At 36.0% G+C, this 25,922-nt stretch overlaps 1 protein-coding gene across 9 annotated transcripts in view; it reads right to left on the reverse strand.

Moving 5' to 3' along the window:
• Positions 1-25,922, reverse strand: part of LOC135200925 (paxillin-like) — a 137,191-nt gene that overhangs the window by 65,509 nt on the left and 45,760 nt on the right. For all 9 annotated transcript variants that reach the window (XM_064229696.1, XM_064229692.1, XM_064229694.1 and 6 more), the window contains exon 3: positions 11,753-11,900. In XM_064229696.1, coding sequence (XP_064085766.1) covers positions 11,753-11,900 — 148 coding nt within the window. The remainder of the gene's footprint in view (positions 1-11,752; positions 11,901-25,922) is intronic.

Genomic DNA, 25,922 nt, shown 5'->3' on the forward strand with positions numbered 1-25,922 from the left:
CAAAGAATATCAATGACAGGTAATAATTTACCTAATAATATTAATCACAGGTAAAGCTTAATTCAATGATAATAATCACGGGAAGAAATTAATTCAATTAACATTAATCAGACTTTAAAAATTAATTTAATTCACGAAACCAAGTCAGGTTGCTTAAAAGGGGTACACTATATACATCCTAAAATTCACCTCAGAATTATATTAGGCGATTATCAAATATATAATTTCCCTCGCTGAAGCTGGGCAAAAATGATTCTAGAAGATATAATATCCCCGCAAAGACCTTTCAGCTAACAGTCATTAAAACTATTTCTGATGGCTAACGTTTCAATTAATGCACCTGTGGATATATTTCAACTTATTTCTCCCACGTTTAGGGAGTTTTATTTGACCCCTAAGATACACGCACGCATGTGCATGCGCGCGCACACACACGCACACACTCACACACACACACACATCCACGCTCATACGTATACATAGGAGGAGCCTGAAGTGGTTATTAGAAGCGGTGAAGTTAACCTGCTTCAAATAAAAAAGTCAAATAGTATCAGATTGCTCTAAGAAGAGTGGCAAATTCGGTGCTCATTTTGGTCGTGAATTTAATGAGAGATTTGAATTAAACTCTTCAGCCACCCGTCAAATCGATTTGACTAAACAAGTTCGTCATAAATAATTGTATTATAGTTTTTCTATTTAGATAATTATAACATTTTGCAAAATAAATATGCTCTGAACAGAATCACCATCTGTAAAGTTGAATTCACATTACAATATATACAGGAAAATTAATTTTAAAAAATAAAAAAGCATTAAAAATAAAAAAATAACAACGTTTCAGATAGGTCTGAAAGGTCAAAGTCAAGGTCAGGGTATATGGCATCAAATTCTACCTTAAATTTCGAAGCATCACAACTGTATCAGTTCATAATCATCAGCAGTCTCTTTGAAACCTCTCTCTCTCTCTCTCTCTCTCTCTCTCTCTCTCTCTCTCTCTCTCTCTCAGTTCACCAGTTTTATTAGGCAGCTTTTGGCTGTCACCAGCATATCATGTGAAACCTGGTGACTCTCTCTCTCTCTCTCTCTCTCTCTCTCTCTCTCTCTCTCTCTCTCTCTCTCTCTCTCTCTCTCTCTCCTGTATTCTTTGAAACCTAATACATTGCTCTCTTAAAAAGTTTTTGGCTGACATATGCATAAGATTAATTCATCCGTCTTTGTATAATTTACTGCATTCTTGCGTTGCAATGATTGATTGTTAATGCAATGCTTACTTGCAAGCTATTGTTGAGGTCATTTATCAGGATCATATTCGTCTGTCAGAGAGATTACTGGGAGGTTGAGAATTATTATTATTTTCGACAAGTTTTAGGGGAGATTGAACGATGATTTTCTCGGATATGTGGATTTTGTAAGTATGATTCTCTTCCGGAATACAACTGAACGAATATGGAACTGAGTTTCACGCATTTTGAGAGAGAGAGAGAGAGAGAGAGAGAGAGAGAGAGAGAGAGAGTTACAAGGATTAGGATGTCTCAAAGACTTATTAGTCCATCCGAGGAGACATTGTGAGGCCATCTTGTTACTCTAAAAGAAAGGAAGCATTAGGGGAGAGAGAGAGAGAGAGAGAGAGAGAGAGAGAGAGAGAGAGAGAGAGAGAGAGAGAGTTATTTCTAGATATGAATACACTAATGCACTGCCAATAAAAACGCCATTAACAACACTGGTGACAACAGAACTAGAACCCCTTCTAATCCGGGAACTCTTCTCCTACTCCCAACGCACCTTTCATAGTTAATTATATACCTTACTTTCTTTTAGGTATTTGAAAGCGAAATAATAACTAAAAATAAAAAAATCAATTACTTTCTCTTTCATACGTAGGTATTTATTTGGGGGTATATCTAAAAAATAAGTAGCGCGTTTCATAAGTTATAACTTACTTTCTTTTCAGTATTTGAAAGCAATATCAAAATAAACAGTAAAATACAATGACTATCCCTTTTACACGTAGATACTTATTGTGGCTATCTTTCAAAATAAATTAAGTCTCCCAAAAAACAAATCTCCTTGGTATAATTGCAAGTGCTGACATAAGGCCAGCGAATTCCATGTAAGTTATTAAATGGAAATACTAAATCAAAAGTTATTAGGTCAAAATATTCAATCGAAAGTAATTAGGTCAAAATATTAAATCGAAAGTTATTAGGTCAAAATATTAAATCGAGAGTTATTAGGTCAAAATATTAAATCAAAATAAACCATTAATTTAATACGTAATTATTTTTTTTTTGGTATCTTTGCAAAAATACTAAGTTCCAAAAAAATAAAGCTCCTTGGTACAATTGCAAGTGTTGGCATAAGGCCAACTAATTCTCTTCTAAGTTAACTTTAGTCAAATGTTAAATCAAAATATAGGATTATTTTTATTTTGAAAAACATATTCTTCAATATTATCATCTTGTAAGGTAAATTCATTATAAATGTTTGTTTACTCATTACACTTTTTATAAAATATATCACCATTAGTAATGTTACCTTGTAAACTAAATCCATTATAAATAGGGTTAACTCATTATACTTCTGAAAAACACATCGTTGTCATTATTACCTTCTAAACTAAATTCACTACCAATATTATCTTGTGAATAAAAATCATTATAAATGTGGATTAACTCATTATACTTTTGAACAAATACATCGCCATCAACATCATCTTTAAAAATAAATTCATTATAAATGTTGCTAAACTCTTTCAAAATATTGGATGCTTTTGCAACAAGAGTGAGAGATGACGCAAGATTAGCTATACCCAACACAGCATTAACTAAATAACTAACATTCGCCCTAATGATACTGGTATACTATACCAGATATACCAGAGATCTTATCAAGAGGTCTTATAAGGTCTTCGGGTATAAAACACGCGGGAAAAACTCTACGGGTTCAACACACCAGTTTACATGACCGTGGTATCCCGCCTTTTGTAAACTGAGGTCACGAAGTATTGAAAATATAATAATAATAATAATAATAATAATAATAATAATAATAATAATAATAATAATAATAATAATAATAATAATAATAATAATAATGGGATGACAAACGAAATAGTGCACATTAATAATAATGAGATGACAAAGTAAAGTATTTTTATTAATAATAATAATAATAATAATAATAATAATAATAATAATAATAACAACATAAACATCCATAAACATCTTTGGAAAAAACAACAGCAACAACAACAACAATCGCTCCTGCAACAAAAACAACAGCAATTATTCAAAAGTGATCTTGAACATAAATCACAGAAATGCCTTGTGACCCACACATGACAAACGACCAAGAATTGTCGTCGTCAGTAAACCCAAACAGAGAGAGAGAGAGAGAGAGAGAGAGAGAGAGAGAGAGAGAGAGATGAAAAGGAACCACACACATACAAATATGATATCAATTAATATCAACAGCGAATCACAATGCAATGCAATCATTAAAGTGTCTCGGCCAAATCCTGTCTAACCCCTCCCCTCCACCCCCATTACTCACCTCGCTCCTACACCTTACTCTCCTCCCCTCCCCCTCCGAGCCTCCCCCCTCTTACTCTCCTACACCTCCCCCTATCTCTCCTCCCATCCCACCTAGTCTCCTCCCCTCCCACCTATATATATATATATATATATATATATATATATATATATATATATATATATATTTATATAAAAAAAATATAAAAAACAAAAAATATCAATTTTACACGTATACTTATTGCAAAATAAATATGCTCTGAACAGAATCACCATCTGTAAAAATTGAACTCACATTACAATATATACAGGAAAATTAATTTTAAAAAATAAAAAAGCATTAAAAATAAAAAAATAACAACGTTTCAGATAGGTCTGAAAGGTCAAAGTCAAGGTCAGGGTATATGGCATCAAATTCTACCTTATTTCGAAGCATCACAACTGTATCAGTTCATAATCATCAGCAGTCTCTTTGAAACCTCTCTCTCTCTCTCTCTCTCTCTCTCTCTCTCTCTCTCTCTCTCTCTCTCTCTCTCTCTCTCTTCTCAGTTCACCAGTTTTATTTTATTAGGCAGCTTTTGGCTGTCACCAGCATATCATGTGGAAACCTGGTGACTCTCTCTCTCTCTCTCTCTCTCTCTCTCTCTCTCTCTCTCTCTCTCTCCTTGTATTCTTTGAAACCTAATACATTGCTCTCTTAAAAGTTTTTGGCTGAACATATGCATAAGATTAATTTCATCCGTCTTTGTATAATTTACTGCATTCTTGCGTTGCAATGATTGACTGTTTAATGCAATGCTTACTTGCAAGCTATTGTGAGGTCATTTATCAGGATCATATTCGTCTGTCAGAGAAATTACTGGGAGGTTGAGAATTATTATTATTTTCGACAAGTTTTAGGGGAGATTGAACGATGATTTTCTCGGATATGTGGATTTTGTAAGTATGATTCTCTTCCGGAATACAACTGAACGAATATGGAACTGAGTTTCACGCATTTTGAGAGAGAGAGAGAGAGAGAGAGAGAGAGAGAGAGAGAGAGAGAGAGAGAGAGAGAGAGTTACAAGGATTAGGATGTTTCAAAGACTTATTAGTCCATCCGAGGAGGACATTGTGAGGCCATCTTGTTCTCCTAAAAGAAAGGAAGCATTAGGGGAGAGAGAGAGAGAGAGAGAGAGAGAGAGAGAGAGAGAGAGTTTATTTTCTAGATATAATACACAAATAATGCACTGCCAATAAAAAACGCCATTAACAACACTGGTGACAAACAGAACTAGAACCCCTTCTAATCCGGGAACTCTTCTCCTACTCCCAACGCACCTTTCATAGTTAATTATACCTTACTTTCTTTTAGGTATTTTGAAAGCGAAATAATAACTTAAAAAAATATAAAAAATCAATTACTTTCTCTTTCATACGTAGGTATTTATTGGGGTATATCTAAAAAAATAAAAGTAGCGCGTTTCATAGTTATAACTTACTTTCTTTTCAGTATTTGAAGCAATATCAAAATAAAAACAGTAAAAAAATACAATGACTATCCCTTTTACACGTAGAAACTTATTTTGGTGGCTATCTTTTTCAAAATAAAGTTTAAGTCTTCCCAAAAAAGAAAATCTCCTTGGTATAACATTGCAAGTGCTGGACCATAAGGCCAGCGAATTCCATGTAAGTTTATTAAAATGGAAAATACTAAATCAAAAGTTATTAGGTCAAAAAATATTCAAATCGAAAAGTTAATTTAGGTTCAAAAATATTAAATCGAAAGTTATTTAGGTCAAAATATTAAATCGAGAGTTTTATTAGGTCAAAATTATTTAAATTCAAAATTAAACCATTAATTTTAATTACGTAAATTTAATTTTTTTTTTTGGTATCTTTGCAAAAATACTAAGTTCCAAAAAAATAAAAGCTCCTTGGTAACAATTGCAAGTGCTGGCCATAAGGCCAACTTAATTCTCTTCTAAGTTTTAAACTTTAGTCAAAATGTTTAAATCAAAATATAGGATTATTTTTATTTGTGAAAACATATTCTTCAATATTTATTCATCTTGTGAAGGTAAATTTCAGTTATAATGTTTTGTTTTACTCATTACACTTTTTAATAAAGAATAATCATCCCAATTAGTAAATAGTTACCTTGTAAACTAAAATCCATTTTATAAATAGGGATTAACTCATTAATTACTTCTTGAAAAACACAAGTCGTTGTCATTATTACCTTCTAAACTAAATTCACTACCAATATTATCTTGTGAATAAAAATCATTATAAATGTGGATTAACTCATTATACTTTTGAACAAATACATCGCCATCAACATCATCTTTAAAAATAAATTCATTATAAATGTTGCTAAACTCTTTCAAAATATTGGATGCTTTTGCAACAAGAGTGAGAGATGACGCAAGATTAGCTATACCCAACACAGCATTAACTAAATAACTAACATTCGCCCTAATGATACTGGTATACTATACCAGATATACCAGAGATCTTATCAAGAGGTCTTATAAGGTCTTCGGGATATAAACACGCGGGAAAAAACTCTACGGGATCAACACACCTGTTTACATGACCGTGGTATCCCGCCTTTTGTAAACTGAGGTCACGAAGTATTGAAAATATAATAATAATAATAATAATAATAATAATAATAATAATAATAATAATAATAATGGGATGACAAACGAAATAGTGCACATTAATAATAATGAGATGACAAAGTAAGTATTTATTAATAATAATAATAATAATAATAATAATAATAATAATAATAATAATCTAATAACAACATAAACATCCATAAACATCTTGGAAAAACAACAGCAACAACAACAACAATCGCTCCTGCAACAAAAACAACAGCAATTATTCAAAGTGATCTTGAACATAAATCACAGAAATGCCTTGTGACCCACACATGACAAACGACCAAGAATTGTCGTCGTCAGTAAACCCAAACAGAGAGAGAGAGAGAGAGAGAGAGAAGAGAGAGAGAGAGAGAGAGAGAGAATGAAAGGAACCACACATATGCATATGCAATTAATATCAACAGCGAATCACAATGCAATGCAATCATTAAAGTGTCTCGGCCAAATCCTGTCTAACCCCTCCCCTCCACCCCATTACTCACCTCTCTCCTACACCTTACTCTCCTCCCCCTCCCCCTCCTAGCCTCCCCCCTCTTACTCTCCTACACCTCCCCCTATCTCTCCTCCCATCCCACTAGTCTCCTCCCCCTCCCACTCCCACTATATATATATATATATATATAATATATATATATATAATATATATTATATATAATATATGTATATATATTCATATATATATAATAATATAAAAACAAAAAATATCAATTAATAAAGTAAACAAGATAAATAAACAAATATTTGAATGCAGCTAAACAAAACCTCATAGAAGGATCAGGGAAAAACCCTCGTATCACTAAATACAAAATTATAAACAAAAAATATCAATAAATAAATTAAACAAAATAAACATACAAATTAATAAATAAAGCTAAACAAAACCTCGCATAAGAATCAGGAAAATAACTCGTATCACTAAATAGCATTTAGCCCAGAATGCTAACTCTCAGATAGAACACTTGACTCGTCTTTCAAAATAATAATAATAAAAAAAGGCAAATTTATGTCCCACGCCCAATTCGTGCATCAAAGGCTCCCTCTCTCCCCTCTGACATCGGTAATTCCTTATGCCCACGACAGGCCCACAACATTAGTGCCCCCAGCTCGTTACCACATGCCCTCCGAGACTTCAGCCGACGTCTCAAGGGTGCATGTGCCAAAAAAGAAATGTTGGCCTGCAATGTGAAGTCTTAATTATAAATGCAATGTAGCATGTGCATATTGCAACTGGTAAATGCTGTGATCAAGGGTGTTTGGGATCTTGACCTGGAATGTGAGGTATTTTTATTACTGGGCCATTTGAATTATAAAGGTAGTATGTGCATGTTGTAACTTGCAAATGCTATAATCCAAAGCGTTGGCATATCTCAAATCTCCGCCAAGGCTGAGCCGGGCATCAGCAAAAGTGCCAGTCTCCTCCCAAAAGGAGACATGGGCTGAGATGCCAAAATAATCTAGCCCTGGAATTTGGAGTTTTTTTCATCATTATTGCCTCTGTAAAATCATAAATGCATTTGTCACCTGCACAGTGAGGTTAACTGGAGCGTTGGGAGATGGCAAACCTCCGCCAAAGCTGGGCGAGGCATTCACAAAAGTGCCCACCTCAGACAAGCTGACACACGTATCTCTCCTAAAATTGAACCCCTTATTGCCTGTCAAGAGGTCCAGCTTTGGTCAAAATTTTGTAAAAATTCTCACATAAATGCTTGAGTAATTAACCAATACATATAGAACAAAACAATGTAAAATTTTGAGTGAGGTAGCGATGCATTTAGTTCTGCTCAGGTACCACAAATATCTACCACCTACTTGACCCAATTTAAATATCTAAGAATCACCGAATCTAGTAAAACTCAACTGCACAATGAATTTTGAAACGTTAACATATCTTCCTCCAGTTTTGCATCTCCTGTCTACTAAATTCAAAAGGAATGGTCCTCGTCTTTTATTCCGGTTCAAGATGTGATACATTACCATCTTCCTGGCGACACAAGAGCCATGACTAATGGTTAATGGATTTCATTAATGTCAAATGCTTCTACAACCTGGCAATTCGGCAGTCTATATTAATTTATGTTGATGATATAAAAAACGGTTGCAAGAACAGATATAAATCAACTACACGCTAGACTATTGAACTGAGTCTCTCTCTCTCTCTCTCTCTCTCTCTCTCTCTCTCTCTCTCTCTCTCTCTCTCTCTCTCTCTCTCTGTGTGTGTTAAGACATGTGAGTATCTATGACGATAAGCTTAATGAAAATAGCATCAACAAATAAAAACATAAATATAACTATAACTTACTTTAATAAAAACAAATAACTAAAGTAAATGATAGTCAATTCTCAATAAACAGTAAACGAGAACATAGCTTTCGCAAGTCACCCTTATGCTATTATAGAAAACGGTTCACTTAAATAGAGAAAACGACGATTCTCTTTTCATTGTATAGTAAACTCTGCCAAAACGTACATTCACTTTCATTCCTCCTCTTACAATTATATATAAGTACATAACTTTCAACGTTACTATAGGCTTGTATTATAAGCTCACTGGACGTCACTCTCAATCAATAAATTAAATCCTCTGTAATAAATCAAGTGAGAATACTTTTCTGACAATTGAGACGGCTGCTTTACAATTTTCTAAATTTCAGCTAGGTTAAATTAAGTTTATATAGCTGATATATCTGCGATGGCTGCTTAACAATTTATTAAACCAATTTCAGCTAAATTAAGTATATATTTCAGACATACTTGAGAGGGTCACTTCACAATTTGTTAAGCTAATTTCAGCTAAGTTAAATTGAGTATATATTTTAGACATAAAAATCGAGACGCTTGCTAGCAATCAGTTCAAACTAATTACTACTAGGTTACGGACTAATTAAGCGCCATCTGGCTGCGAATCCATTCTTGCAGAACTAATGTGGAGGACGGGAAGGCTTTGCAGTGACATGGGGCGTTTGCAACGTGCCATATTTGGTTGATAAAAGAATCCTGTTCAGGTGAAAGTGATGGCGGTGTTGAATGACGATACTTCCAACAAATTGTTTACCAAAACCTTTACAAGACATGAATAGTGTTAGACGAAGCCATACTATAGTATACAAGGCGTGATCCGACCTAGAGCTTACTCGGGACGCGTGAAATACTAACTTTTGACTTAAATTATAACATTCTTATTTAATCACATATTCATCTTTACCATAACTTTTCAAAAATGAAATATTTACATTATCACGACAGAACAACGATTACTCCTTTATGACTAGAGGTATTTCCTTTCCTTTGTTGTACAACGACAATAAAAGGACAAATAATTAGTCTTTTTTATCATGACGAAGGTATTTCTGCTTACGATGAACAGGTGTTTCCTTCCTTCATTGAAAAATCGTGGACAGGAAATATTACCTCATGCAGGTGCTCGCAAGTTTAATCATAACGCTTTTTATGTGTATATCATTACCATTTTTTTAACAATCAACCTGTTATTTACTTCCTTCCTTTTTAGCTTTATTCTGTCCGCCCTCAGATCTAAAAAAAGAAAAAAAATTACCGAGACTACAGGGCTGCAAATTGGTATGTTGATCATCCACTCTGCAGTCATCAAACATACCAGACTGCAACCCTCTACCTTCAGTAGTCTTGATTTTATTTAAGGTTTAAAAGTAAGCCATGGATCGTGCATCTGGCAGCACTTTCCGGAGGCAAGGGACGCACCCTCACTCTGCCGCATCTGGTGAGCGAGCAACTGAAGCCTACAGTTTAATACAGCATTATATGTGGTACAGAAAACTCGATTGCGCGGAAGGAATTTCGGCGTATTTTTTGCTGGTTTCTGTATACGATGTGTATTCATTATAAAACGCTCTAGAGGAATGTTAGCTTTGATAAATAATATAAATATTCACGAGCTACTTCCACAAAGAGGTTAACACACGACCCCCCCCCCCCCCCCCCCCCCACCTCCCCCTCCCCCGGGGGAGTCTTATAAAATAATGTAGAGCAATGTCAGCTTTGATAAATATAATATAAATAATCACGCGCTATTTCCCCAAAGAGGTTAAAGCACGACCCCTACACCCCAACCCCCCCTCAGGCGAGTCTATTCTAATTATAACACCTGTCTCGGCAGAGTTCAGGGGTACGTTTAAAAATTACCTTACTTCCGAGATTTAATGGACCGACAAAACTGGGTCAGAATTTTATCACATTTATCAATATCAATTCTCCTTTAAAATGTTGCCCGAGATGCTTGCAAGCGATTAGGAATGATAAGGATTATTATCAATTGATGACGATAAGGATGGAGAGCGGTGAGAAATATTTCAGGACGAGGAATATTTTTCAACTGAAATCGGAACTTGACTAGAATTTTACGAACATAAAGATAGAGGACACAGATAAATTTCTCCATTGCAATAAGAAGTTGATTATAAGTTTTTTAATAATAACGATATAAAACGAAGAAATATTTCAATGCGAGAAATACTTATTTGCAATAAGAAGCATTGATAACAAACTGTAAACTGCATGAAAGAACGTTTCGCATTTGAATAAACGGAAAAAAATTCTTCAAATTGATAAATATTGTAACACATTCTGTTCATTTTATGCTTAACAGAAAACGGACACCTGTATGGGACGCTACCTTTAGACATTTTGATCACCTTGTGTCTAACAGAAAAAGGACACCTGAATGGGACATTACTTATGAAAAACACCTGTATTTATGGGACATATCTTTAAAAAAAATCTGTACTTATGGGACATTACCTTCGAAAAACACCTGCATTTATGAGACATTACCTTTGAAAAACACCTGTATTTATGGGCCATTAAATAAAAAAAAACTTTGTATTTATGGGACATTACTTTTGAAAAAACACCCGTATCTAAGGGGCATGCCTTAGAAAAACACCTGCATTTATGGGACATTACCTTCGAAAAACACCTGCTTTTATGGGACATTACCTTTGACAAACATCTGCATTTATGGGACATTAACTTCGAAAAACACCTGCTTTAATGGGACATTACCTTCGAAAAACACCTGCTTTTATGGGACATTACATTTGAAAAACACCTGCATTAATGAGACATTACCTTCGAAAAACACCTGCTTGTATGGGACATTACCTTCGAAAAACACCTGCATTTATGGGACATTACCTTCGAAAAACACCTGCATTTATGGACATTACCTTCGAAAAACACCTGCTTGTATGGGACATTACCTTCGAAAAACACCTGCATTTATGGGACATTACCTTCGAAAAACACCTGCTTTTATGGGACATTACTTTCGAAAAATACCAGCATTGATGGGACATTATCTTACAAAAATCTTTATTTAAGGGAAATTACCTTCGAAAAAACACCTGCATTTAAGGGACATTACCTTCTAAAAAATCTTTACTTTATGGCACATTACCTTCGAAAAACGTCAGTATTTGAAATTGTAAAATAAATAAATAAATAAAAAATAAAAAAATTCTTCTTTGAATATAGTTACCCATATTCTGCCATTTTATAACCTAACAATAAACGGAAACCTGAACGGGACATTACCTTTGAAGACACCTGTGTACCGGGCGTTGTTGAGGTCCTGGAGGAGAGTGTCCAGTTCGGACAGGTTGTTGTTGAAGGACATTTTGGTTCCCCCTCCCGAAGACCTCTGCTCCGTCCGCACTTCCTCCACCCGCTCCTGGTGGTACATCTGCAGGAGAAACAAAAAAGAAAATACGACGTTAAAGGAATTATGGTAATCACGTATCAGGGTAAATATGAAAGGAGAGTAATCACGTATCAGGGTAAATATGAAAGGGGGAAGAGAGAGAGAGAGAGAGAGAGAGAGTTTTAGAGAGCAGAGAGAGACTTTTATGGGAAATACAGTGATAAAAATATCAGATAAATTGAGAGAGAGAGAGAGAGAGAGAGAGAGAGAGAGAGAGAGAGAGAGATCTGCAGGAAAAAATAAAAGACGTTGGGAAAATACAATAATCAGATATCAGGGTTAACATGAGAGAGAGAGAGAGAGAGAGAGAGAGAGAGAGAGAGAGAGTGAGAAAACTTTTTTCTTCCTTCTTACCCCCCTCCCGCGTTGGGGTCTAATGCAAATGTTATACACATTGGTAGCAAAAAAAAATAAAAACACAGAGAGAGAGAGAGAGAGAGAGAGATAACTCCCCACCCCCTTTCTTGACCCCAGTAAATGTTATAAACATTAGAAGCAAAGAGATGTATAAACATTACACGGAGAAACTTGCAACACACGTGGCTTTCACCAAGCAGCCATCCTCCGGCTAAACAAACCAGGCCTGTTTGTTTAGAGAAAGAAGAGAGAGAGGGGGGAGGGGGGAGGGGGCGGAGGGGCGGGGGGGAGTCTGGCACTCGAGGGGAGTTCAAACTGAACGCTTACCACATGGGTACGAGGATCTAAGGACCTTGCATCTTTGGTATAAAAGTCCACATCTACTTTATTATCATAATTATTACTAGCAAATTAGGGGGGGTGGGGGAGGTAGGATGAAGCCCCATTATAAACCATCTTAGGGGTCACCACTATAACCCTGCCAAGTTTCATGCCCATCGGACCAGCCGTTTGGACGTGATTGAATGACAGACGGACGGACAGACATAACGCCCATTTTAGTAAGATTATTTATTGTAAGTAGTTTCAAGAAGTTGGACAGCAAAGAAAGAAGAGAATGAGGGAGAAGGAGGAAAAGCGAGACCAAATGCATTGTTAGATGAGGGGCAAAATGACACTGCAAAATAAATCCAAACATTGTGAACTTTAGGAAACCTAAATTAATCATTATCTTAGAAATTATTGAAGAATCCAACAGCATATGTAATAATATAATTTTTATTAATTATATTCCCATTAACTTAGGCATTACATTAATTGATGGTAATCTCAAAAACAAAATAAGCAACATTCTTGAGTAACATTTTTATCAACAGACGCAAAAAAAAAAAAAAAAAAAAAAAAAAAAAAAAAAAAAAAAAAAAAAAAGTAATCTTCGGCGCAATCGAGTTTGTTGTAAGCGTATAATCAAGGCTACCAAAAATAGATCTATCTTCCTCGGTATACCGTAACACTGTCTAAGCCGCAGCCCATGAATCTTTAACCACGGCCAGGTTGTGGTCTGTCCTAAATAGTTACTAGATGCACGGTTCTGGCTAACTTTGACCAAAAATTAAAATAAAAACTAATGAGGCTAGAGGGCTGCAAATTGGTATGTTTAATGATTGGGGGGTGGATGATATACATAAATATTTGCAGCCCTTAAGTCTCTGTTGGTTTTTAAGATCTGAGGGCTGACAGGAAAAGTGCGGACGGATAGACAAAGCCTGTACGATACTTTTCCTAAACAGAAAATTAGCGTAAAAATGTAATGATTTTAAATCTTAAAAGATCTGGAACAACTTATGCTGATAAATAAATATATAAATGATTTTATCTCATTTACAATCACTTACAATCCGGAAAACTAAGTGACCTCGTGCTAAACATATATTATATATATATATATATATATATATATATATATAGATATATATATATATATATATATATATATATATATATATATCTATACTATACGTAAATAGAGGCAAACCATCCTCTCTGCTCATTAAAAATGCGTCACAAACATAACCTCAAGAGAACACTGTTCCTTATTTGGTCTGGTTTCCAAATAGGATCAAACTTAATTGCAGGATCGAAACAGCATCCACAGACACCCATAATAAGAAATCCCCCTTCCCCCCCCCCCCCCCTCTTTCCCCAACCCACAACCCCACAGCTCAAAACATTCCATGCCTAAAGTAGGCTGATTGACATACACAAAGAGATCTCTATTGAGCCAAATTACACCTTTCAACAACTTCTGTAACAGGAGAGAGAGAGAGAGAGAGAGAGAGAGAGAGAGAAGAGAGAGAGAGAGAGAGAGAGAGAGCACACGCTCCTCATATTTCAGGTAACTTTCACTTTGGAAGGATTTGCGAATTAAAATTAAGGCAATTAACTCGTCGCGTGTGAATTTAATATATATATATCTATATATATATATATACATGTGTGTGTGTGTAATATGACTATATCAAATATGAAATACCTTACATCTTGTATCATATCATTACACTGTCTTCCATTCCCAAATAGTAATCCTCAGCTACATTCCCCAACCACAGTTAGAAGTGAACATATGAACATATAAAACCCCAAATCCTTGAAGCCAAGTCCCCATGACATATGACGACAATACTGATTTCACATCTAATAACATATCATTACACAGTCCTTCATTCCCAAATAATAGTCCTCTACTACATTCCCATAACACAGTTAGAAGCGAACATATAAAATCCTAAATCCTTGAAGCCAAGTCCCCATGACATATGACGACAATACTGGTTTGCACATGTACTCACAGGTGATAATAATACCTGCCACTTCTCATTAAAAAAAAATCTGAGCAAAACTGGATTCGCTGTCGTAATCGAGTGATACACGTAGGACAACTGGGCTTTCCAGGTGTAAGAGGCGTTCCTGAAGGAACCCAGAGGGTATTTTAAGGATTTAATCGTCTTTTAAGGGATTTCAGGTTTCAGAAGCTGTCTAAAAGGATTCCCGAAGCTATCTGAGGATTCCAGAAGTCTTTTACGGATTACAGAAAGCTGTAGAGGGCTTCCAGAAACTGTGGAGGGATTCCAAAATCTTTTTCAGGATTCCAGAAGATGTGGAGGGATTCTAGAAGCTGTGGAGGGTTTCCAGAAGCTTATTCACGATTCCAGAAGCTGTGGAGAGATTCCAGAAGCTTTATCAGGATTCCAGATGTGGAGGGATTCCAGGAGCTTTTTCAGGATTCCAGAAGATGTGGAGGGATTCCGGAAACTTTTTCAGGATTCCAGAAGCTTTGTCAGGATTTCAGAAGCTGTGGAGGGATTTCAGAAGCTTTTCCAGATATCCAGAAGCTGTGGAGAGATTCCAAAAGCTTTTGGAGGATTCCTGAAGCTGTGGAAGGGTTACAGAGGCTTTTAAAGTATTTCACAAGATCTTTATTGATTCCTGAAGCTTTTTATTACTTCCAGAGGCATTTATGGACTCCAGAATCATTTTCAGGAATCCAGAAGCTCTTAAGGATTCCAGAAGTCTTTATGAACTCCAGAGAGTCTTTACAGATTCCCGAAGCTTTTTAAAGACTTCGGAAGCTGTTTATCAAAACCACCACCTCTCGAACTTAAAAAGAAAAAAACAAAAACTTAGATTTCGGTTTCCGGTCCAAGGTGTAATGGCAGAGAGAGAGAGAGAGAGAGAGAGAGAGAGAGAGAGAGAGAGAGAGAGAGAGAGAGAGAGAGAGAGAATAATTTTGACGTTTCTTTTCAAAGCAGATGTTACACCCAAACGCATACGTCTGAAAAAATCTCTCTCTCTCTCTCTCTCTCTCTCTCTCTCTCTCTCTCAGTGCTTGTCCGAATGCAGGCAGCTGACTAGGAATTCATTAAGGTATGACCTTCAAGGTGTTGTTTACAGGCGTACCTGTTTTTCTTCTTCTTCTTCTTCTTTTTACCTGAACCTGTTTCTCGAGACTCTTGCTAAGGAGAGTATACAGGTTCTTCACTTACTGACGCTACTGTTGGTTCTATCAGGCCTCACTGTGACTCACTGCTTCGTATATAATGCATGGTGGTTTGTACAAACATTTTGAAAAAACTAAAACTTTGAGAGTATGATATGAATAATTACGATGAATATAAAGAAGTGATTTGTGGCATCCATGTATTATTATTATTATTATTATTATTATTATTATTATTATTATTATTATTATTATTATTATTTGATGGTAGGAGACCCTCTCTCAAATATGTTTTGTTAAAAAGGATGGCAGCATCAGTGTCAATCTAATATATATATATATATATATATATATATTATATATATATATATATATATTATTATTATATTTTATTATTATTATTATTATTATTATTATTATTAACTGAAAGACTAATTTGATAAGAAAGTGCTCCTAGCTTAGTAAACATCCCAGTAATTATTACTATTATTATTATTATTATTATTATTCTTATTATTATTATTAGAACTATTATTATTATTATTACTATTATTATTATTATTATTATTATTATTATTATTATTATTAATTATTATTATTATTAATTATTATTATTATAATTATTATTATTATTATTATTATTAGTTTGCAAAAATACCCATTCTGAGATAATCTTCTCTTTTCTTACTATGTGCGCCGTTTCTAGGATTACACTCTTCTGCATGAGTCCTGGAGCTACATCAGCCTCCAGTTTTTCTAGATTCCTTTTAAGGGATCTTGGGATCGTGCCTAGTGCTCCTATGATTATGTGTACAATTTCCACTGGCATATCCCATACCCTTCTTATTTCTATTTTCAGATCTTGATACTTATCCATTTTTTCCCTCTCTTTCTCTTCAACTCTGGTGTCCCATGGTATTGCGACATCAATGAGTGATACTTTCTTCTTGACTTTGTCAATCAACGTCACGTCTGGTCTATTTGCACGTATCACCCTATCCGTTCTGATACCATAGTCCCACAGGATCTTTGCCTGAGTCGTTTTCTATCACTCCCTCAGGTTGGTGCTCGTACCACTTATTACTGCAAGGTAGCTTATGTTTCTTGCACAGGCTCCAGTGGAGGGCTTTTGCCACTGAATCATGCCTCTTTTTGTACTGGTTCTGTGCAAGTGCCGGACATTCGCTTGCTATGTGGTTTATGGTTTCATTTTTCGTACTGCACTTCCTACATATGGGAGAGATGTCATTTCCGTCTATCGTTCTTTCAACATATCTGGTTCTTAGGGCCTGATCTTGTGCCGCTGTTATCATTCCTTCAGTTTCCTTCTTTAGCTCTCCCCTCTGTAGCCATTGCCAGGTGTCATCGCTGGCTAGTTCTTTAGTCTGTCTCATGTATTGTCCGTGCATTGGTTTGTTGTGCCAGTCCTCTGTTCTGTTTGTCACTCTCCTGTCTCTGTATATTTGTGGGTCTTCGTCTACTTTTATTAGTCCTTCTTCCCATGCACTCTTTAGCCACTCGTCTTCACTGGTTTTCAGATATTGCCCCAGTGCTCTGTTCCCGATGTTGACGCAGTCCTCTATACTTAGTAGTCCTATCTCTCCTTCCTTTCGTGTTATGTATAGTCTGTCCGTATTTGCTCTTGGGTGTAGTGCTTTGTGTATTGTCATATGTTTCCTGGTTTTCTGATCTATGCTGCGGAGTTCTGCCTTCGTCCATCTCCACTATTCCTGCGCTGTATCTGATTACTCGGTCCATCTGCCCATGTGTTTCTTTTATGGCTTTTTTGTATCATATTTCCGGCCGGTTGAGTTTTGACTTGAGTATCGCCTTGAGTCTCTGCATATATTCTTTCCTGATCGTGTCCTTCATCTCTTGGTGTTTTATATCCCCTCCTTCCATTATTCCCAGGTATTTGTATCCTGTCTCATCTATGTGTTTGATGTTGCTCCCATCTGGTAGCTTTATCCCTTCAGTTCTCGTTACTTTGCCTTTTTGTATGTTGACTAAGGCGCATTTTTCTATTCCAAACTCCATCCTGATGTCCCCTGATACAATCCTCACAGTCTGGATTAGGGTATCTATTTCCTTGATGCTCTTACCATACAGCTTGATGTCGTCCATGAACATCAGATGGTTGATTCTGTTGCCTTATTATTATTATTATTATTATTATTATTATTATTATTATTATTATTATTAATCTAAATGAGCAAACACAAGCAATTACCGTCTCTAAAAGTCAATTAATTGCAAAGTACTTTTCCAAAGAATACAACAGTCGTATGTAAGTGCAAAATACTTCTTCATAAGTCGTACATTCACTCTTCGACCATCACAGGAAATACTTATCGCAAGTCGGCACACTTTTGTGACTCACGTCCACACTGACTTGTGAATTATTACTTTATAACACTTAACCTCATAACGGTATCATTCTTTGCAGGCGTAAGATCTCTTTGAAACTATATATATTTCAGCTGATAAAATACGTTAACAATACATGTGCATGTGACTATATATCTATATATATCTATATATATATATATATATATATGTGTGTGTGTGTGTGTGTGTGTGTGTGTGTGTGTACGTATGTATGTATATACATAATCCTATATGATCTGTTCCTTATCGTAAAAGTACCGTGAATCACTAAGTAAGAAACAAAAGGAGGACAATGAAACAAATGTAATACATACGAAACAAAAGTAGATGTTAAATAACACTAGGGCATAAGTAGGCCATGCGAAGCAGAAAAGTAGGGCAATTAAACAAAAGTAGGACATACCAAACAAACGTAGGACTGAAACAAAATTAGGACACACGAAACAAAAACAAAAGCAGGACATTGGAAACAATAGTAGGATTGAAACAAAATTAGGACACACGAAACAAAATTAGGACACACGAAACAAAAAAAGGCAGGACATACGAAACAAACGTAGGACTAAAACATAACTAGGACACACGAAACAAAAACAGGACACAGAAGCAAAAAAAAAAAAGATGCAGGACATAGGGCACAAGAGTGGAAAAGGCAACAAAATTAGGAAACACAGAAACAGAAGTAGGACATACGAAACAAAACAAAAAAAGCAGGACATAGGACACAAGAGTAGGACTGAAACAAAAGGACACGAAACAAAAGCAGGATATATGAAACAAAAGTTAGGAACGTACGAACTGAAAGTAGGGCATCGGGAAACAAATAGGACATCGAAACAAAAGCAGGGAATACGAGGCAAAATTAGGACATACGAAATAAAAATAGGACGTTGAAACAAAAAGCAGGACGCGCGAGTCAGAAGTAGGACATACATACCCAAACCTCAATCCACCAGGTAATATAAAACTGCTTCGTGATAACCTTCACGAAATGTGTATCGTCGACAACAAACACTCAAACGACGTGTGGTGACGAAGGGAGCACAAACACCCACAAGCACTACTGTTTTCACGCTATATAAAGCGTATATAATGGAGAGAGAGAGAGAGAGAGAGTGGGGATCAATCGCTTCTTGCTGAACACTGCTAGTTAACTTTTGTGCTGACCAGCCACATGAAAGTCAGAAGAAGAGGGCGTTTGAACCGATTGCATAAGACGCATTTATCTCCTCCTGCAGGATGTCTAGTATACGTGATACACCTCCGTAAGGTTTTCGTCGGTCAGGAGATGGTGTACGGTGTGACGGACGCACATACACACAGTCACAATCATACATACACATCCATACACCCTTGCCAAGACGGGACGTGACATTTACACCGACGTGACGTCATTCGCTCTGAAAATAATCAGCTAAAAGTAAGACCGAGTCAGGCCCATGCACAGGTTAGAGCAGGGGTTCTCATAGTGGTCGATATCGACCCCCAGGGGTCAATAGGAATCATCCAAGGGGTCTATGAATAGTCATGGGGTCAAAAGGGGGTCTATGAATAGTCAAGGGGGTCAAGAGGGGGGTCTATGAATAGTCTGGGGGTCAAAAGGGGGTCTATGAAAAGTCAAGGGGTCAAAAGGGGATCTATGAATAGTCTAGGGGTCAAAGGGGGGTCTATGAATAGTCAGGGGGTCAAAAGGGGATCTATGAATAGTCTGGTGGTCAAAAGGGGGTCTAAGAATAGTCAGGGGGTCAAAAGGGGGATCTATGAATAGTCTAGGGGTCAAAAGGGGGTCGATGAATAACTAACGTGTCAGAGAATTAAGTTACATATACTCGTACATATAAAGTTCCAAACATATTTTCTTACTAGGTGTTACTTTTTTTAATCATACTAAATGTCAAGTACTAAACTAATACTACTCTTATTGATTCGGACATTATTTTTTAAAATACTAAATGCTAGTCTAGGGGGTCGATAGAAAATTTGAAACTTCATAAGGGGGTCGAGGAGTTAAAAAGTAAAGTTTGAGAACCTCTGCACCACACAGCCTCTGAGACTAGTTCATTTAGAGGCTCAGAATATGCTAGCTACTGAAAAATGATAAATAAAATAAATGAAAAATTCACCCTCCTCTCCAAAACGTAAATAAATGAATAAATAAATAATTAACCTGGCCGAAAATAATCTTTGCATCGAGTAAATTATGCCTAAAAGAAACGGTTTCACTTCAAGTACTAAATTCAGAGGAAGAATCATGACTTCGAGTTGGACGAACAAATAAATTAAGTGACTTAATTATCTAATGAACAAACTGACAAGAGAAGATGCCTCATACAGAGAAGAGCAACTATCGAAATAAAGTTGATTCAATTTACAGACTAAATATACAAAACATGTTACATCATTTCGATATGCATAAACAAGGAAGTATAACAAGCCATAAAAAATAAATAAGCAAATTATAAATAAAGTGAACCAAGAAATAAACAAATAAAGAAATTAATTAATTAACTGATTAATTAATAACCTAACAGACAAGCTGTAAAGAAAACTTCAAAAGAAACCGATACCACTTTGCAGACTAAACAGAGAAATTGCAACATCATTTCAACATGTAAGTAGTGTTCCCTTTTCCATCAAGTGAGAGACATTGGCTCAAGGACAACAAATCCGTCCTCCTCCTCCTCCTCCTCCTCTAGGAGACGCTCAACAAATCCGTCATCATCCTCCTCCTCCTCCTCCTCCTCGTACTCCTCCTCCTCCTCCTCTAGGAGACGCTCAACAAATCAGGAGACGCTCAACAAATCCGTCATCCTCCTCCTCCTCCTCCAGGAGACGCTGACGGCGGCGGGAACCCCGAACGATGACGCAGACCAATGAAGACGGTCACCTCATCATCAGCGACGAGAAACCTCTGACCTTATTTGTGAGACCTGAGTGACCTTATCTCCAGCGGAAAAGGGGACTTCGTGTTATTCTCCTTAGGGAGTGTTGGCTAAGTGTTTAGCAAGGCGGCAGGGGGGGGGGGGGGGGGTGGGGGGGGGGGGGGGGGGGGGGGAGACAAATGGGGGGGGAGGGACGTTAGTGTGTAAAGGATGTGGCTTGGTATGTAGAGGTAGAGCGAGAGAGTGGTAGCTAGTTCTCAGAAGGTCGTGAGGTCACCCTTAAATCTGTGATAATACTTAAAACTGACTCTGAGGATTTGGTCTAAAATTTATTTTGGTCATCCGTTAGAAATACATATCATTATCATTATTACATTAGATATTATATTATTATTATTATTATTATTATTATTATTATTATTAACTATATATATATATATATATAATATATATATATATATATATATAAATAATACCAACTCCAGAGCATGGCAATCAATTAAAACTAGATATTCATTAAAGGGACATCATAAATTTGTCCATATTTAGGGGGGGGGGGGGGGGGGGGGGGAGATAGGCTTCGATTGTGCTTATTTTCGGAATTTTTAGTCATGAAGGCTACGAACTTTGTAAAGCAATATTCCGAAGAATCAAATGTTCATATTAGAGAGAGAGAGAGAGAGAGAGAGAGAGAGAGAGAGAGAGAGAGAGAGAGAGAGAGAGAGAATGTTGAAGTAGTGATTTGTAATCTCCCAAGAAAAATCCGTGCAAATAACAGGAAACGAACTTTGCAGTGACTGTAGAGTATTGTAATATCCTAAGACCGCTTACTGCTTAAGTCCAGTGACGTCACTGTGGGAAAATAAGACTATAGGGAGTGTTTCACGTTTGGAGAAGTCATATTCATATCCGATTGCACAAGAGCGACTTTTATGGGAATTCGCTTTATGATACACCGCCACTCTCTCTCTCTCTCTCTCGATCGGATGTTTTTGCTCCAAAAATTCAAGCTAGAATACTTGTAGAACTAAAACACCGCTCCCTTCCTCTATCAATCAGATACTTTCTCTCCAAAAATGGACGGAACAATACATGAAAAAACAAGATCTCTCTCTCTCTCTCTCTCTCTCTCTCTCTCTCTCTCTCTCTCTCTCTCTCTGGCAGAATAAAAAGCCTGACTTTCTCTCGAGGCTAGAGAATAACTGTCACATTCTCCATAACTTGACAGACAAGGCATGACTGGAGGGCGACCAGAGTGGATTATATCACATCTCGAGGAGTAAACACATGAGATATGCAGTAAAAGGAAGTGGATCCCGAGTCTAAAAAATAGGTGGGGGGAGAGGGGGTTAGGTATTGAAGTAATGCCACCATGATTGGGGGAATTTATACTATCAAGTTGTGTACTATATGTATATGTATATGTATATGTATATGTATATGTATATGTATATAATATACGAATTTTTATCACATCAGCGTTATTCATATACGTGCATTAAGCTCCAAATATCCTTTAATATACAATTTGCTCTACCTTGGAATTAATATACTTTCATATATGTTAATAGGAGATTTATTTCTTAGCTGGTAATAATTTCGTCCTCTCGTAGACTCGAACCAGCGGACAGAGGAGACATCAGGATTTCAGTGACGTTACCGAGCGAATTTGATATCAAAGGACATTTATAGCTCAATGCATATATATATAATATGCAAACACACATTATATATATATAATATATATATATATATATATATATATATATATATATAGAATAATTATCACATCGAACCGTGATCCATTTTATATATCAATTCAAGCTACAAAGTCCTTTAATATCTAAAATTCACTTTTACCCCTCCCCCCAAATGATATCTTTTCATATATGTACCGAAGGGGAATTTTTTTTTTAATTGATAATAATTCCGAGGTAGAGCGAATTAGATATTAAAGGACATTTGTAGCTCGAATGATATATATATATATATATATATATAATATATATATATATATATATAATATATATATATATATTATATAAATATATATATATATATTCATACATACGTATATACATATATATATATAGTATATATATATATATATATATATATATATATATATACATAAGTATATCATATATATATCTATGTATATATTTATAAATATATATATATATATATATATAATATATATATATTCATACGTATATACATATATATGTATGTATATATGTATAGATATATATATATATATATATATATACAAATATATACGTATATATATGTATGTATGTATGTATGTATGTATATATGTATATATATATATATAGTATGTAGTTATGTATGTATGTATGTATGTATGAATAAATATATATATATATATATATATATATATATATATATATATATATATATATATAGAGAGAGAGAGAGAGAGAGAGAGAGAGAGAGAGAGAGAGAGAGAGAGAGAGAGAGAGAGAGAGAGAGAGAGAGAGAGGTGTATACTGAATCACGAAAGTTAGGAACGTGTAAATCCATAAATAAGATATATGCCACGAGGGAAAACAAACAACAGAGTTTCCGCGAGATCTTTCGACGTTCAAACGTCCTTTGCTTAGCAGATGAACTCGTGGCACATACCCTTTTATTTTTTATTACATAGAGGTGCGTGTAATAATTTATTTGTAATAACATAGATACATACATAAATGCATATATATATATATATATATATATATATATATATATATATATATAATATATACTATTCAATATATATATACATGAATCATTTGATGATGAGAGAGAGAGAGAGAGAGAGAGAAGAGAGAGATTGAGAGAGAGAGAGAGAGGACGAAATAATTCTCACCTTTCAGTCAGTGTGGGGGATTGCAATAATAAAACTCTGGCAATAACAATGACTCTTTTAAGACATGACAGACCTCGTGATATCATTAGTAAGTCACCTCTTTCACTCAGTAAAAATAAATGTGGAGTGATACAACAGCTGCCAAGAATCTCTCTCTCTCTCTCTCTCTCTCTCTCTCTCTCTCTCTCTCTCTCTCCTCTCTCTCTCTCTCACTGCTTTGGCCTAAAGACGGACCTCTGTATTAAGAAACAAATTTGCAACTGACCTGAAAGAATACCATAATTATCTCTCTCTCTCTCTCTCTCTCTCTCTCTCTCTCTCTCTCTCTCTCTCTCTCTCTCTCTCTCTCTCTCTTGCAGCAATTTGTATGCAACCTTTTGTATGGCAAATTCAAAAAAACTTTTTACACGATTACCAACACGTACAAACGTCAATAAACCAGATCCCATTTTCTGTCAAATCAATCGTTTACTATTCCCATTTTCTATACTGACAGAGGTATGCAGAGCACAGGTATACATTGGTGACGTCATGTCACAGGTATATCAATATATTAAAAGTCAATTTGGTTAAGAATATAACTGCGAAGAAAACGTAGACGGAAAAAGTTACTCGTGATTGAAAACAGCAGAGAAAACAAACACGAAATGGAATAAAAACACTGGACCATCTGTCCTTGGCACTTAAAGACTTATCGCCAGGGAGATCGAATACGTTGTACACACCGGGGGCTTAGAATAGTTTGCCCCCACTGAAAAATCGAAACAAGAACGCAATGGATTCCAATCGTCTCACGAGACTGTTTTGCGATACGGACTGACGTCTCTTAGTGAACGAGAGTTCGTGGTTTTATGTACAAGTTCATATACAAAAGAAGATACGTCATTGCCTGAAAGGATATTACACAAACACACACACACACACACACACACACAGTACTTTGCACTACACAACCTCTTTAGTTAGTGACATCTCTCTCTCTCTCTCTCTCTCTCTCTCTCTCTCTCTCTCTCTCTCTCTCTCTCTCTCTCTCTCTCATTAAGATAAGGTATGACCTCTCAATTACGTGACGACATAACTACCGCCTCAGATAATCTAAGAATATCATTATACTCTCTCTTCTCTCTCTCTCTCTCTCTCTCTCTCTCTCTCTCTCTCTCTTTTAAGCATAAAGAACGACTTTCATAATGCCAGAGATTTGCTATTGCCTGAAATAATATTATCGTCCTCTCTCTCTCTCTCTCTCTCTCTCTCTCTCTCTCTCTCTCTCTCTCTGATAAGGTATGACCTCTCAATTAAGTGACGACATAACTACCGCCTCAGATAATCTAAGAATATCATTACTCTCTCTCTCTCTCTCTCTCTCTCTCTCTCTCTCTCTCTCTCTCTCTCTCTCTCTCTCTCTCTCAAAACAAGTTAGTGGAATCCCCCTATTTTTAATATAAATTAACTCTGTAACATCATTTGAAGTAGAGTGCCCAGTACAAGGTCTCTCTCTCTCTCTCTCTCTCTCTCTCTCTCTCTCTCTCTCTCTCTCTCTCTCCTCTGATCTTCAACAAGGTATGACCTCTCAGTTAAGTGACGAGATAACTACCGCCTCAGAGAATCTAAGAATGTCATTATATTCTCTCTCTCTCTCTCTCTCTCTCTCTCTCTCTCTCTCTCTCTCTCTCTCTCTCAGAACAGGTTAGTGGAACCCCCCTTATTTTTCATAGAAAAATAACTCCGTAACATCATTTGAAGTAGAGTGTCCAGTACAAGGTCTCTCTCTCTCTCTCTCTCTCTCTCTCTCTCTCTCTCTCTCTCTCTCTCTCTCACCAACTGTCAAAGCATCACGCTTACTACTACTACTATTACTACAAAACCAGCAGCCATTATCCAGACACCAGGCGAGTCTTGTTCCCGGCACAGGCCCAAACCATATAAGGAGAGGCACTGGACGAAAATTGCAAACCATCTTGCACACATGTCATAAAGGTACCCGGCGACCCACACACAATAAAAAT

The sequence above is a fragment of the Macrobrachium nipponense genome, chromosome 27, assembly GCF_015104395.2.
Source record: "Macrobrachium nipponense isolate FS-2020 chromosome 27, ASM1510439v2, whole genome shotgun sequence".
In the NCBI taxonomy this organism is placed as follows: domain Eukaryota; kingdom Metazoa; phylum Arthropoda; class Malacostraca; order Decapoda; family Palaemonidae; genus Macrobrachium; species Macrobrachium nipponense.